General features: G+C 35.1%; 1 protein-coding gene across 6 annotated transcripts in view; it reads right to left on the reverse strand.

The window, feature by feature from the left end:
• Positions 1–16677, reverse strand: part of PTPRM (protein tyrosine phosphatase receptor type M) — a 1348209-nt gene that overhangs the window by 868105 nt on the left and 463427 nt on the right. For all 6 annotated transcript variants that reach the window (XM_053714931.1, XM_053714930.1, XM_053714929.1 and 3 more), the window contains 2 exons: positions 10049–10127; positions 9282–9397 (listed from right to left, as the gene is read on the reverse strand). In XM_053714931.1, the coding sequence (XP_053570906.1) occupies positions 9282–9397; positions 10049–10127 (195 nt within the window). The remainder of the gene's footprint in view (positions 1–9281; positions 9398–10048; positions 10128–16677) is intronic.

Raw genomic sequence — 16677 nt, forward strand, 5'->3', positions numbered from 1 at the left:
GGTGCCAATTCTCTGCGTCTTTGCAAAGTCCTCGGGGACAAATCAGTGTAAAATTGTTATACCGTCCCCCTGAACCTGGATAAGGAAGAAATACTGACACTGTCTAGGAAACAGGTTGATGTTTCCTAGACAGTGGCAGTATTTCTTCCTTATCCAGAAAATTTTTAAATTTCATGATGACATCCCTGGGTGGTGCCGTGTCAGGAGGTTTCGGTCTTAGCGCTCTGTGGGCCCTGTCCCAGGGCATGTCAACTGGCTGTTGCGATCCCTTTAGGTGAGCAAACAGAGATGCGAAGTAGGTGTAGAAATCTTTCGGGAGAACTGATTCAGGAATCCCCCTAATTCTGAGGTTCTTTCGCCGACCCCTGTTCTCAAGGTCTTCAAGTTTGTCACTAAGGTCTTCTATAACAGAGGCTTGTAGAGTTACTTGATCTTGTATGCTTGTGATCTCCTCCTTTACCATGTCTGACTGGTCTTCAATGGCTTCAACTCTAAAGCCCAAAGTGTGTATGTCTTGTTTAATTTTCTGCCATTTCTTCTCTCATGCAAGTCCTGACAATATCTGCAATGTCCTGCTTGGATGCCAAGGAGGATAATAAAGACATAGGCACATGTGTAGATGCTTCTTGATCTTGGGAGTTATCATCCTCCATCATGGAGTTAGGAGAGGAGTGCTCTCTAAGGTTCTTTGATGGTGAGGGCCTCTTATGGTCTGAGGCCAAAACAAAGGAGCTCACTGAATGGTCTTTCCCTAGTATCTTTAGCTGTTTATTCAGCTTGATACCTTTTTTGCAGCCATAGTGTCTCAGTTTTAGTTCCCCTTATGGCAATGTGCCCTGGGTAATTATTTGTTTTATATTATAATGTACAGCTTTTTGGTACAGTGTATAAGTATCGTTAGATCTCCCTTTGTTATAGAGTTCACATTCTGTGCTTTTTATATATATGGTCCTCAAAGGCTCATGTGTCTGGCATTTCCTCAGACCTTAATATTGCGTGCCACGTTATGCCTAGATGTAATGTTGCTGCATGTATTTAGGTCAGTGCCATTTTGTTTACTTTATTGATCCTGCACTTATGGATTGCAGCGTATGCCGTACAGGAGACCGGACTCTTGTTCAGATCAGCCTGTATTGTAGGTAAGCGTAGCGGTTATGTGGCTAGTGCTGTAGGGCTTATTCCCCGTATTCGTGTGGTTTTCATACCGAGTATATCGGTTCAAGCAATCTCCCGTCTCCCTCTTCTGTGTTCCACACTATCGGGTAAGCTGTTAATGCTCGAGTGATGCTGCCACACTGCTTCCAGTAAGTTAAACAGTCGTTGCTTCTGAAGTTTTTATTCCTTAGGTCACTGCAGCTTGAAATCTATACTTTGAAAGTGCCTGACTCTCCGGAGCTCTGGATTTAAGCAGTCATCTTAGCTGCGGCCAAACTCCGCCCCTCACTGTCCACTGATTTTAATGAGAATATTGGTAAAACGTAAGGGAAATAAAAGCCATATCATGCATTTTTGCTCTATAATATTCCAGAGAGTTTTTTTTTAAATATGTGTTATGTAATTTTCAAAAGACCTCCAGAAATGTAACCCTTCTGCTTTCTATTGTACAAGCTAAACCAAAGTGCAAGGTACAGCTGTCAAACATCAGACAATGTTGCTAATCTGTAAAAGTGCACAGCTTCTGGTGGTGCCCAGTATAAAGATGCAGAGCTTTACCAACTCTCTTCTGTAAGGGGTTTTAAATAATAGAAGGGCTTTAAAGAGAGCTGCAGTTACAGGAGAATAAATCAACAGTATGGTGAGTAGTGAACATGCAACTGTAGTTGTACCCAGTAGTTTAATGTCCATTTAAAATAAAATATGAATGTAGTTTTAAAGTTTAATCTTGGTACAAGCAAGTATAAAGGCACAATTCATGCTTGGAATACCATGGCAACGGTAGTGGGATAATGCAGTAAGTGAATTTACTAATGTGTCATACATGCATAAGGGTATACCAGAGGTTACAAATGCACTAGAACACTGGTGAATTGGGACCTCTGTTTCACAGTCTTTCCATGCTCCCTGATATTTTTCTTATTAAAAAGACTTTCTGGATTCCCTGCTTCATGTATGGAGCACATTGGGATACCCAATCTCCTTTCCCAGAGCAAAAAGATAGCTCTACAAGCACTCTTCTGAATGACAAGAAAATGCTCCAGTCCTGATTTCTGAATTCTGATTTGAAGGTATGATATACAGAGGATTTGTTAATCTAATACATTAGAAAGGAGTTTTTGCCTTTTGTTCCTTTTCTGCTGTCAAAATAAGTTGTTACTTTCTATGGGAGGTATGATGAGATGGCTTCAGATGACAATTAAAAGATGTCATGATTTTTTGGGGTGAAATTTTTTATCTATCCTAGGTATCTGATTCTATATACTTTAACCTCATTTTACCAGATGTCATGTGAACCATCATGTTGTAATATAAATTACATGACCCATTTGTAAACTATAATTTTTTTAATTTTTTTTATTATGTCAGAACTGTTAGAAAATGCAAATTTTTAGGTGAGTAAATTATTAGTGGGAGCCTAAGCTAGTAGGAACAATGCGTTTTCATCTGTGTAGGTTACAACACTAATGAGGCTATTCTTATGTAAATTCATTTTTAAGACATCTAAGTGTACAGTGAAAATAGATCCACACTTTAAATGAGCAGGAAACTTTACAAATTGGTATTCTCATATAAAAATAAAAGGTCATGTTTTAATTATTTCTTGTTAAGTGTATTATCTCCTCATCACAATGTATGAAGATTTAAAGCATGGCTAATTGTGTAAAGAAAAATAACACCATAAGTTATAAAACAGAGTACCATTTAGTATAAAATACAATGTACCTCCAAGTTAAAGGGACAGTCAACTACAAAATGTTTATTGCTTAAAAAGATAGATAATCCCTTTATTACCCATTCCCCAGTTTTGCATAACCAACACCGTTATATTAATATATTTTTTTACTTCTGTGATTACCTTGTATCTAAGGATCTTCTGACAGCCTTCTGATCACATGGCTATTTATTAATTTATTATCTATTGACTTACATTTTAGCAAATTAGTGCAGTGTCAGCCACAACTCCACAGGAGAGAGCACAATGGTATCTATATGGCACATATGAATTAGCAGTCTCTTGTTGTAAAAAGCTAATAAAAAAAGAATGTGATAAGAGGCTGTCTGTAGTAACAATGTTGGTTGTGCAAAGGTGTTATCTATCCCTTTAAACAACAACAATTTTGGTGTTGACTGGCCCTTTAAGATAAAGAAATATATACAGTGAGAAATTTACATATGCAATCAATATCTAATATAAGACCTATATAAAACTATATAATTTTTCATCTCCAAAGCCTATAACACTTCAAACTTTTTTTTTTTTTTAGTAAATCCAATAATTACCATTTAGTTTTTCGGTCTGTCGAATGGCCCTGAATACCTCTGTTTCCGCACAAGCCTTCAGGCTCGCCGGAAACAGCAAGTAGGAATGTAAGCTTAGGAGTCGGCCCATTTTGTTGTTCAGCAGCCTGTATAGCGCTTGCTGATTGGTGGCAACATTTAGTTAATTGATAATAGGAGTAAATTAGAAAGTTGCATAAAATTGCATGCTCTTACTATCTGAATCTTGACAGAAAGAAATTGGGTTTCATTTCCCTTTAACATTTCCCTTTAACATTGCATCAGTCAATAGGATTTTTTCTACCTTAATTCCGATTGGCTGATAGAATTCTATCAGCCAATAGGAATCTAAGGGATGCCATCTTGGATGACGTCACTTAAAGATACCTTCATTCGTCGGGTGGTTAATATGTTTATTATAGTGGCGACATTGGGGGCGGTAGATTAGGGGTTAATAAATATAATGTAGGTGTCGGCGATGTCCGGAGCGGCAGATTAGGGGTTAAAAATTTAATTTTAGTGTTTGCGATGCGGGAGGGCCTCGGTTTAGGGGTTAATAGGTAGTTTATGGGTGTTAGTGTACTTTTTAGCACTTTAGTTATGAGTTTTATGCTACGGCGTTGTACCATAAAACTCTTAACTACTGACTTTTAAATGCATTAGGACTCTTGACAGTTTAGGGTGTACCGCTCACTTTTTGGCCTCCCAGGACAGACTTGTAATACCGGCGCTATGGAAGTCCCATAGAAAAAAGACTTTACAAAGTTTACGTAAGTCATTTTGCGGTAAGGCCAAAGAAGTGTGCAGTGACCCTAAACCTTCAAGACTCGTAATAGCAGCGGTAGTGAAAAAGCAGCGTTAGGACCTCTTAACGCTGCTTTTTTACCTTAACGCACAACTCGTAATCTAGCCGTATCTTTTTAAACAACAACAATTTTGGTGTTGACTGGCCCTTTAAGACAAAGAAATATATACAGTGAGACATTTACATATGCAATCAATACCTAATATAAGACCTATATAAAACCATATAATATTTAATCTCCAAAGCCTATAACACTTTTAACACTTCAAAACTTTTTTTTTAGCGAAACTAATAATTGCCATTTAGTTTTTCGGTCTGTGTAACTTATAAAAAAAATCCATTTCAGCCATTCATTCAAAAAGTGGACACCATGGGGCCGAATTATCAAGGGCTGAATATTTCCCTTTAACGTTTGACATCTTGATAACTGTTTTGACTGTACATGTTATTTAAAGTTTTATAATACATTTTGCAAACTACTTGCATGTATTATTCTTGTTACATTCTTTTCATATTTCCTCATTTGTATGAATATAATCCAGAAAAATAAATCCTTAGGTTGTAGCTGATAACCAGCTGTTACTTATATCACATATAGTCTGGGATATTAGATAATTCAGTATTTGTAATTTTCAAAATGGCAAACTAAACTCCAAGGAGGAAATCAGGCAAAATATTAAATTACTGTGCAATTGCAATAATGTAAATGTTTTACACAAAATTACTTCCCAGAACAGATGATAATATTAAATATCTCATTGCTAAAAACTATGTAATACTTTAAAACAAAATTTCATTTTAGAAAGTAGGTTATTGTCGGCTATTAGAGAGAGAAAAAATCCTTAATCTACCTGGGTGAATGACAACAGATAAGTGAGCCAGGATTCCCATATTCTGACATTTGCAAAGCTGCAGAGCTGTACAATGGACTAAGATTGAATTACTTTTAGAAAATGCTGGTTCTGTAGTCTCAAATTATTTAAATTATGGCTCTGATTATTGCTACAACTATTGCTGAAACCACATAATAACAATTTTTTTCCTCTTGTAAATTACTACTCATGTGTTCAGATTTTAGGAGTTAGCAAGTTGCACAAAAGTAGCTGTAAGTCTAATTTGCATGTGAATAACCTTACTTCTGTTGAAGCCTGCACAAATTAAGATAATGTAATTCTTTAACGCTACAGAATCACTTACACTGCAAATTTCAATAACTATTATTGCTATGATGATTGATGCTGCCTATCAATGACTCTCTCAACAAACTATGAGAAGTTTGCTTATCACAGGTTTGGGCAAAAAAGATGACAAGGGACAATTCTTGCCCAGTTTTAATGAATAAATACTACTCAATCATAATGGCTATTTATTTTACTTAGATTAATAAATGTTTCCTATGTAATCAGATTGAAACCACAGTACATATATTCCTGTTTTTTTCCTGATCCATGTCAGTCACTGGTCACAAGCCGAAATGCATCAAACCTTTTTGCTCACTTGCAAGTGTTTTATTGTTATTTTACTCCAAGCTTCATTTTCAATAAAAGTTGTGCAAATAACCTGTGCTCCGCTAAACCTTCTTCCATTACTTAACTTCAGAAAATCAATAAATTTATAAGGCAGACAGAGTTATAGCTATCACTTGTCTTGTGCTATACTATGAACTATTAATTCAGCACGGCATATGTGATACCTAATGTTATAAAACACACACACACGTATATATATATATATATATATATATATATATATATATATATTCTAGTTTTGGGATCCAAGCACCGCTGAGTACAATATACACCCTCATACTTGACAAAGGTCCCTGCAAGGACCGAAACATTGACTGACTGCCATAATTAAAAAAAGGAATAAATAAATATTAATTATTAAACAACATATATACACACACACATATACGTATATATATATATATATATATATATATATATATGTGTGTGTGTGTGTGTGTGTATGATGTTTAACAATGTAATAATAATAATCACAATAATCATGTGAAATACTCCCTGATCAAACGCTCAGCAATGGAAACTAACTTTCCTAACCATAACTCCCACTACAACTAACTCCCCTAACCACAACCTCCACTACACTTAATCCCTTAAGTATCAAACCCCTCTCTGCACCCAAACCCCTTACTGACCTCCAAACCCACTGCTACGAATTCCAATCAAGCAGTAGGAATATTACACATTTCTATTGGTTGGTTTAAAATGTGCAGTGGGTTTTGTTGATTAGGTAGTTAAGTGTGGTGGCAAGACTAGCGCTTGCATTTTTGGTTCAGCACCCTGGGTAATGCTTGCTGATTGGTGGCTACATTTAGCCACCAATCAGCAAGCGCTACCAGAATCTGAACCAAAAATGGGCCGGCTCCTAAGCTTACATTCCTGCTTTTCAAATAAAGATACCAAGAGAACGAAGAAAAAATAATAAGTTGCTTAAAATTGCATGATTTATCTGAATCATGAAATAAAAAATGGGTTTAATATCCCTTTAAAGTGTCCCTTTAATGTGCATTTCTTTTACTTAACTGTTCTATTTTGAGCGAACATTGCTACAAGTTTGACCTCTGTATCGAGTTTTGCAAGAAATGTATAATTACAAAATTAATGACAAATGTTACTTATAATATGACTGACTTAATAATTGCTACTGAAATATAATTGCCTACAACTTTTATTAATTAGTTTTCCATTTATAAATGATAAACATTTGCTCAAGTAGAAACAAAATCCTGCAGTCTGAATATCCATGGTTACCAGCTTTCCTTAAACGCTTTTTATTATTATTATTATTATTATTATTATTATTATTATTATTATTTTGTCCCAAACTATAATTTCACCTTGGAAGTACAATAGATACACCTCTATCAAGATATGCATTAGAATCTTTTGTCTTGCTTAGTCAGTCAATACAAAGGAATATTATTCCCATTTCAGAGTGACTTGTTTTGTCAGCAGATGTGACAAAGAAAATCTAAGCAGATGGAATACATCTGTTAATCATAAACATTCTTTTATTAGTGCCATGATCACATTTATTTGGTGGTAGGATTATTTTTTTTAGCACAGTATCTAATGAGAATGTTACATTCACAGTGCGTTCACTTGAGTCAATCCCATTTTTTTATAATTTTTAAAACAATATGCATTGGAAGTCTTACAAAATGCAAAGCGGATGCTTTTCATGGATACATGATGTCATTTCAGCATCTTGACTTTATTTGTGTGTAATTTTGACACCAGTCTGCATAATTAGGATGCATATGCCGCTATGAACTGTTTATTCTGTATTGTACATGTGATACCTAATGATAAAGTCATAAGAAATCGTATAACTTGTGGGTACACTGCATCAGCTTGCAGGTTTGATGCCATGTCTAGAGGCTAAGAACATTATCTTTATTATAAAAGTTTATATCTATACAGAAGGGTCAAAGCATAAGTACATAGAACTGTATAAAATGCACAGCTGTGTGTTGTGGATTTGCACAAGATAAACATTAACAAAGGAGGTCAACATAGGTGAAGCCAGCACTTTAATAAATCAGATATTTTAAATAGGGGTAAGCTGACTTTTATGAGAATTACTCCGACTGACCCCTGTTCTGCATGTGCTGGGTATTAGGATAAATAAAGGTTAATTTAGGTTGGATTTAATAAATAATATGATTTCTTAAGAAACCTTCTGTTGCAATCAGAAACCCTCTGTTCAAGCAAATGAATACAAAACAAGGGTGTTTAGGGTAAGCTATACCGTTACTAGTAACTGGGTTGAATGCTTCTTGCCCGTGTGCAAACTTTTGAAGATATGATTACCATGAACATGATCTGAAACAATATGATTTGGATTTAGTACAGTATATGAGAACATCATCTTCTAACAATAATGATGTCGTATTCCAGGATACTACATTGCAGAACTGCAATAAGTCATATATTACATCGTTTTATACTTTTGTAAATTTGTTATCTTTACCTTTTTATCAGATTTCATACCTTCTTTCTCAGCTATGCTTTTCTGGGTGTTCTCTAAAGAAGCAATTTATCTTTCAATAGATAAAAAGCATAAAATGAAAGAATAACAAATGCTAAAAATCCTAAAAAAGCATTAAACAGACATAACATAGCTGTAAATCATTATTGTTAATTCTTGTTCTGAGGGCTGCCTCATAGGATGAGAACACAGTCAAAGTCAGATAGGTACTGACAACTTTAACAAGAAGTATTTTTGCAAACACATGAGTATTCTAAAAATGAATATAATAGAACTTGCCAGTTTCTAAACACGCATTTTATTATTCCACACCTCCCTAAATATATATATAAATATATATGTATATATATATATATATATATATATATACACACAATTGTTATGTGGAACTTAGTTTATTAAGATGATATATGCATGCTCCTAGTACTGTCTGCCAGAATTCAGTTAACATTGTAAAAATAATAATAATCATTACTATTATTATTACTATTATTTTATTTTTTATTATTTCTATATTTTTTTATTATCATTATTTGTATTATTATTATTAAAATAATGATAAAAATACTTGTGCCTACTTTGTATTTATTTTTCTACAAAACTTGTCAAATATGTTTACACTCACCCAGTTAAACTAGTTTAATTTCAAATAAGTGTATAACAAATATAATCATATGGATGACTCCAAAGTATTTGGGCTGGCTTTCAGATTTTGAGAAAATGTGTCGCACGCTATATACACAGACAAAAATATTATTCTTCTGAAGTTCTGTAAAGAGAATGTGTTTGAAAGATTTAAGATATTATTGCACAATAGATATAATTTTCTTTGAGACTCATCCTTGTGGAGCTGGCGAAAGCTTGTTAAAATAGACATTTAAGATACATGTTTTGGATAAAATCTTCGCTTTATAACACTTATCTAAAAATATCTAAATACATGAACAGGTGCATACATTTGCTTTTGTAATGATAATTCACATTTCCCAGGTAAATACTGGTATGCTGTGCAAGGCACATTTACCTGCAACCAAAAACTGTCTGCTGTTGAAGTCTTTCCATTTGCTGTGCACTGAAATGTGGCAAAATGTCCAGCGTTAACTTCCACATTTTGGACTTTTAGGAAATGAGGTGTTTTTTCTGAAAGCACATGAGCAAAACAGTATTATTATCTGAAAAGCTTTGAATGAGCAATTGCATTGTACAGCTGCGCACACACACAATAACTGCGGTGCAAAACTAAAATTTCGGAAAGGATGATGCATATTTCTTTAAACAACACAACAGCTTTAAATGGACAGTCTACAATATAATTGTTATTGTTTTAAAAGATAGATAATCCCTTTATTAACCATTCCCCAGTTTTGCATAACCAACACAGTTATACCTTGTATCTAAGCATCTTCTGACAGCATCCTGATCACATGATTTTTTTATTTATTATCTATTAACTTTCATTTAGTACTATGTTGTGCTAACTCTTAAATAACTCCTTGGGAGTGAACACAATGTTATCTATAAGGCCCACAAGAACTAGCAGTCTAATATTGTGAAAAGCAAATAAAAAAGCATGTAATAAGAGGCTGTCTATAGTGGCTTAGAAACAGGCAATAATTTAGAGGTTTAAATGTTAATATGTATATTAATATATCGATGTTGGTTGTGCAAAGCTGGGAATGGGTAGCAAAGGCATTAGCTATCTTTTTAAAGAATAACAGTTTTGGTGTAGACTGTCCAAAAACAGTTTAAGTCTTTTAGAGATGAATTTCGTTGTAAATTGTTAATACTTACGGCAAGAATGACCATGAACTGTCACTTCATCAATAGCTAAGTATCCATGTTGTCCAGACGTAATCACTTCAAAATAAACCTGATGAATTAGAAATAGGGCTTCAATGAGTCATGTGAGCAATAAAGACATACAGTAGTATGCAAAAGTTTAGGCACCCCTGACAATTTCCATGATTTTCATTTATAAATAATTGGGTGTTTGGAACAGCAATTTCATTTTGATCTATCAAATAATTGAAGGACGCAGTAATGTTTCAGTAGTGAAATGAGGTTTATTGGATTAACAGAAAATGTGCAATATGCATCAAAACGAAATTAGACAGGTGCATAAATTTGGGCACCATTTTCATTTTGTTGATTTGAATACCTGCAACTACCTAGCACTGATTATTTGGAACACACAATTGGTTTGGTGAGCCTATTAAGCCTTGAACTTCATAGACAGGTGCATCCAATCATGAGAAAAGGTATTTAAGGTGGCCAATTGCAAGTTGTTGTTCTCTTTGACTCTCCTCTGAAGAGTGGCAACATGGGGGCCTCTAAATAACTCTTAAATGACCTGAAAACAAAGATTGTTCAACATTATGGTTTAGGGGAAGGCTACAAAAAGCTATTGCAGAGATTTAAGCTGTCAGTGTCCACTGTGAGGAACATAGTGAGGAAATGGAAGATCACAGGCACAGTTCTTGTTAAGGCTAGAAGTAAATTATTGGAGAGGCAAAGGATGGTGAGAACGGTCAAAAACAGCCCATAGACCACCTCCAAAGACCTACAACATCATCTTGCTGCAGATCGTGTCACTGTGCATCATTCAACAATTTAGCGTATGGAAGAGTGATGTGGAAGAAGCCTTTTCTGCACACACACCACAAACAGAGTCACTTGAGGTATGCAAACGCACATTTGGACAAGCCAGCTTGGACTGATGAAACAAAGATTGAGTTATTTGGTCATAACAAGGGGCGTTATGCATGGCGGCAAAAGAACACAGCGTTCCAAGACAAACACTTGCTAGCCACAGTAAAAGTTGGTGGATGTTCCATCATGCTGTGGGGCTGTGTAGCCAGTGCTGGTTCTGAGAATCTTGTAAAAGTTGAGGTTCGCATGGATTCCACTCAATATCAGCAGATACTTGAGAATTATGTTGAGAAATTAGTCACAAAGTCGAAGTTACGCCAGAGCTGAATATTTCAACAACACAACGACTCAAGACACTGTTTAAAATCTACTCTGCAATTTATGCAGAGGAACAAGTACAATGTTCTGGAATAGCCATCCCAGTCCCCAGACCTGAATATCATTGAAAATCTGTGGGGTGATTTAAAGTGGGCTGTCCATGCTCGGCAACCATCAAACCTAACTGAACTGGAGATGTTTTGCAAGGAGGAATGGTCCAAAATACCTTCATCGAGAATCCAGACACTCATTACAGGCTATAGGAAGCGTCTAGAGGCTGTTATTTCTGCTAAAGGAGTCTCTACTAATTATTTCTGTTGGGGTGTCCAAATTTCTGCACCTGTCAAATTTTGTTTTGATGCATATTGTACATTTTCTCCAATAAACCTCATTTCACTACTGAAATATTATTGTGTCCTTCAGTTATTTGATAGATCAAAATGAAATTGCTGATTCAAACACCCAATTATTTATAAATGAAAATCATGGAACTTGTCAGGGGTGCCTAAACTTTTGCATACGACTGTATTTTACAAATACTATTAATGCATTTATTAATTTAATAGTATAGAAAGGTCAACATTAAAATGTGCATAAATGCATTTCAGTTGTCAATAGAATCATTTTTGCTATATACTTCAATTAGAAAAAAATATTCTAATAAAAGATATTACTGTTTTTCATATGCTTTGAGTGCTGGTTAATACTACACCTTCTCTGATAATCAATGGTAGCTTGTATGACACAAATTAAGTCATCACTGATAGAAAGCACACTACTGCCAGCTCTCTGTGCAGGCATGGTGTTTGAATCCCGATCCTCTTGTCACATGTAGCATATGTGCGTATGCCACTGAAGCAGTAATAACCTCTACTAGAAGAATTTTTGCTAATGTAAGTATGCTGTAAAAATATTTCTATTTAAAATTAAAATGCACTCATGCACATATCAATCTTGACCTTTCTATGGGACCGATTCATCAAGCTCTGTACGGAGCTGTATGCAGCTGTTTCCGCACAAGCCTTCAGGCTCACCGGATACAGGAGTTAAGAAGCAGCGGTCTTAAAACCGTTGCTCTTTAACTCGTCTGCCACCTCTGAGGCGTCGGACAGCAATCCGCACGATCACATACAATCGGTTTAATTGACACCTCCTGCTAGTGGGCGATTGGCCGTGAATGTGCAGGGGGCGGCATTGCACAAGTATTTCTAGTGAAATGCTTGTGCAATTATAAATGTCGACAGCGTATGTATTAATCGATGTGCGGCGGACATGATCCGCTACAGCGGATCATGTCCACCCGCACATTTATAATTCGACCCCTATGCCTTTAACTTTACACAATTGTATGCTTCTTTTGTCTGCATTTTAAATGCAGGAATTTTAAAGGTATTTAATTTAATAAAAACATGTATATTAAAGAAAATTATATGTTATATAATATAATAAATGTTATACTTTTCTATTCTGTGATCTAAAGTTCCAATACAAAAAAGAAAGCAGTTCATAGTTCAAAGTTTCATCATAACCTTAAGTATACCATAGAGCAGTGTTTTTCAACCAGTGTGCCGTGGCACACTAGTGTGCCGTAAATAGATCCAAGATGAGGAAGAAGGAAGGCTGAGTCCAAGTGTCAGTAAAAAGGTTTATTGCAGAATAGGCTTTCTGGATGCAAGGTAAGCTCCAATCTTACGCGTTTCGCGCATGAGCACATGCGCTTCATCAGAGCCGTAATAGATCCTTTGCTTGTTTTTTACTCCCAGTGCAGGGGTAGTTTGTAGGAGGCATGGCATAACAGCACAATACATACAGTATGTGTGTGTTTGTGTGTATGTGTATATATATATATGCTGTATTAGGCTACAATGTGTGATTTTTTTTTAAATTTTGGGATGGTGGTGTGCCACAGGATTTTTTAATGTAAAAAAGTGTGCCACGGCAAAAAAAAGGTTAAAAATCACTGCCATAGAGAATATAAAGGCTTATTTGCAAACAGAAGCGTGCTGCACCAACCATGGTGTTATATTTTATTTGGTATTTAAACAGCAGTATTGACCTATTAACTAGAGGCTGTCCTGTTTAACAGCTAATAAAACACTGACAAATTGTTCAAAGAAGCTTCTACAGTAATGACAGTTTGCAACACCTTTAGCGATAACTGACACCGCCTATTACAGAAGCAGTGCTAACGGGCAAAGATATAAATGCTTTATGCTCTGTTTCTTTTAAGGAGATGCTCATTTGTTTGCCAGCATTTAATGAAAAACCCAGAGAGAAAAGCATGATGTCAATGAATTTAGCAATGCTGAGGGGTCTATTGTACAAATGCATCAATGTGAAGGCACAAACATATCTATTAACCCCATAGAATGTGTTAATGTGGTGTGCATGTATTTTAATAATTTATCTGGGTGTTTACACAAAGTTTTGGGATATTGCTACAAGTTTAAATGTTCCCTTATATGTTTGTATGATTCTTAATAATACACTCAGAAAACATACTCCCCTAGGGAAAGAGAAAGGGATACCTGATGCCTCAATTGATGGTATATCGGGGGGTTTCCACAGTGGTATTAACTGACATGCACTGCAGACCATAATATTGAAGAGTTTTAATTTAAGAAGGCATCTCAATTTATGTGGTTTGTTAAATAAAAAAAATGAGTGGATCTAGGGGGTACTATTCGATATTCCATTCTCTTTATTTTATGTTTTCCCAATACTCTATTAAAGGGCATTGGCATCATATGTGTGACAATGTACCTTTGTTACCACATCCTTGCCAGCAGGTAGGGTTATGTTTTGGATATATTTTAGTCTATGGGGGTTAGATACCATCTGCACAAAAGTTTAGTATTTATATATGGGATTTGCACAGATAACTGATATTTACATATATGTTTAAAAAAAAGAATACTACTCCATATCAGATATTCACACTTGGAGCTCTTCTACCCATGTCTTCAACATATGAAGGTAAATTAACTATCAATTTATGTGCTTTGTATAAAAATCTCCTTACTAGATGTTGAGTACTACATAGATGGTCAAATGATGTGTGGGGTCTGCATAATTTTTGTTTGTCTGGAAAATATGAGACAAAACGTTATTATTATTTTTTGTTTGTTTGCTGTTTGTTATAATCATTTAACAAGGTACTAATAACTGGAGTGACGTTATGTCTCTTATTTTATATTGATAGGGAATCGGTGAGTTGGGGCTTAGTAGAATAGAGGTCAAATAGGAGGGCAGTGTAGAAATCGTATCCAATTTTGTTAACAAAGCATCCCACATTTTAAATGTTTCCTGTGCCATAGTGGGAACCCCTGAAGGTAGGTTTATTCAGGCCTTAGGTAACCAACAAAATCCCCTCAGTTAAACAAAGTCTGCTAGAAAAATATTCCAGGAAAACCCATTCCTTGCTATTCCAATTCTTGCACCAGTTCTAACTAAAAAGTAGGCTTTCCTATAATAATCAAAGTTAGGGACTTAGGGGCTGATTTATCATCGGTCTTTCCGACATGATTCACTCAACGGATCATGTCCAACAGACATTGATGAATGCCGACAGCATAAGCTATCAGCATTTATCATTGCACAAGCAGTTCTTGTAAACTGCTTTTGCAATGCCGCCCCCTGCAAATTTGCGGCCGCTAGCAGGGGGTGTCAATCAGCCCGATAGTATGTGATCGGGCGGATTGATGTCCGCAGCCTCAAAGCAGGCAGACCAGTTAAGGAGCAGCAGTTTTAAAACGGAAACAGGGGCATCAGGAGCCATTCGGCCCTTGATAAATCGAACCCATAGTCTGATGAAGGGGTGAGATCCCCAAAATGTCACTGCTTGTTTGATACTTGTGCACAATAAAGCTCATTTTAAAATCTTCTCCAGAGAGTGCATGCTTGTTGTGGACTTTAGATGATATTTGCCTGCACCATGATTGCTGCTTTAATGGTGAGAGTGTATATATATATATATATATATATATACCGTATATATATATATATATATATATATATATATATATATATATATATATATATATATATATATATACACACACACACACTGTATTTATATGACTGTATCCTTTATAATTTAGCACTACTATACATATGTTCTACTGTGTTAATGTAGCATTAAGTCCATACATTTCCAAATTATTCATCATGTTCCTGTCCCATTCAAATTTTACTTATAACATATATAAATTGTATCACAAGGATAACACAGAAACTTTTTTTTTCTGTTTTAGGAAGTGCTCCATACTTTGTTAGCAAACAAGTTAAGACATAAAGACACATAGTAAAAAATATAAATTATTTCTAACAAACATAATATCTTCAGCTCTGAATCAGTTTTCAGGGCTTACCAGTAGATATTTTAGATAGCATGAAAGAAAAATGATAGTCATTAGTCTTGCATTCCTATGCACTTATACTAAAACCAAATTGACACATCCAATACATCTCCTTTGAGAAAATGTGTGTGTTAAAACAGTGATATGTTTTCCATCATTTATAGTTGATGACTTTGTAGAGCTGAGAAATGATATTTTCATTCGTGCCTCATTACTATGCATTTTATCATATCACACTTTACTTCTGCATAAGGAACTGTTCAGTCAAGAGGCAGAAAAGAGAGCTGAATATTATTAAACTAAAAAAGGTACATTTTGTATTCCTACAGACACACATTACAAAAATATAAATGGAAGAAAAATGTAAATTGTTAGTTAAAGGGCAGTCTTTAAAATTCAAGACCTTCATCTGTGATCGATATACTTTACTGCCTTTAGATAACACTAATCACAGTGTAAGTTATTCTGGCAGCAGCTCAGAGCAGTAATTGGAATAAACTGATTCAGAAGCAAAAAGTGATGTGAGAAATTACAAAACGTAAGATGTACAGTGAAAAATACATGCTCCAATTATGTGACAAATGGCATCATAGAGTAGTGTAATATGTCAGTTTAAATATAGGTACAAGTCTAATTTCTTATTAGTCTATTGAAATGTTTAACTGTTCTGGGTGTACAAATAACTGATAATACCATAGCTGGAAAAAATATGTCACTTAAGTCTACCAGTCAGGATTTTTTTTTAACACACACACACACATATATATATACAGGTGGCCCTCGTTTTACAATGGTTCAATTTACACCGTTTCAGAATAACAACCTTTTTTTCCAGTCATGTGACTGCTATAGAGAAGCAGTGCATTTATTAAAATAGCTAGTAGGTGGAGCTGTCCGCTTGTGTTGTAGTAAAGCCAAGAAAGCTGAAATGAATCAGTTTACCAGACCTGAGCTATCGAGCAGATTTCAAAGGAAAAAGATCTTCCTGTCTATAAATCAGTCCAGATTGGAATGCATAGAAAGAACTGTTTGCAGAAAAATGCAAGTGAAGTCTGTGTTGTGTGATTATTTTATTAGGTTTATAATGCTGTTTAG

The sequence above is a fragment of the Bombina bombina genome, chromosome 5 (assembly GCF_027579735.1).
Source record: "Bombina bombina isolate aBomBom1 chromosome 5, aBomBom1.pri, whole genome shotgun sequence".
Taxonomy (NCBI): Eukaryota; Metazoa; Chordata; class Amphibia; order Anura; family Bombinatoridae; genus Bombina; species Bombina bombina.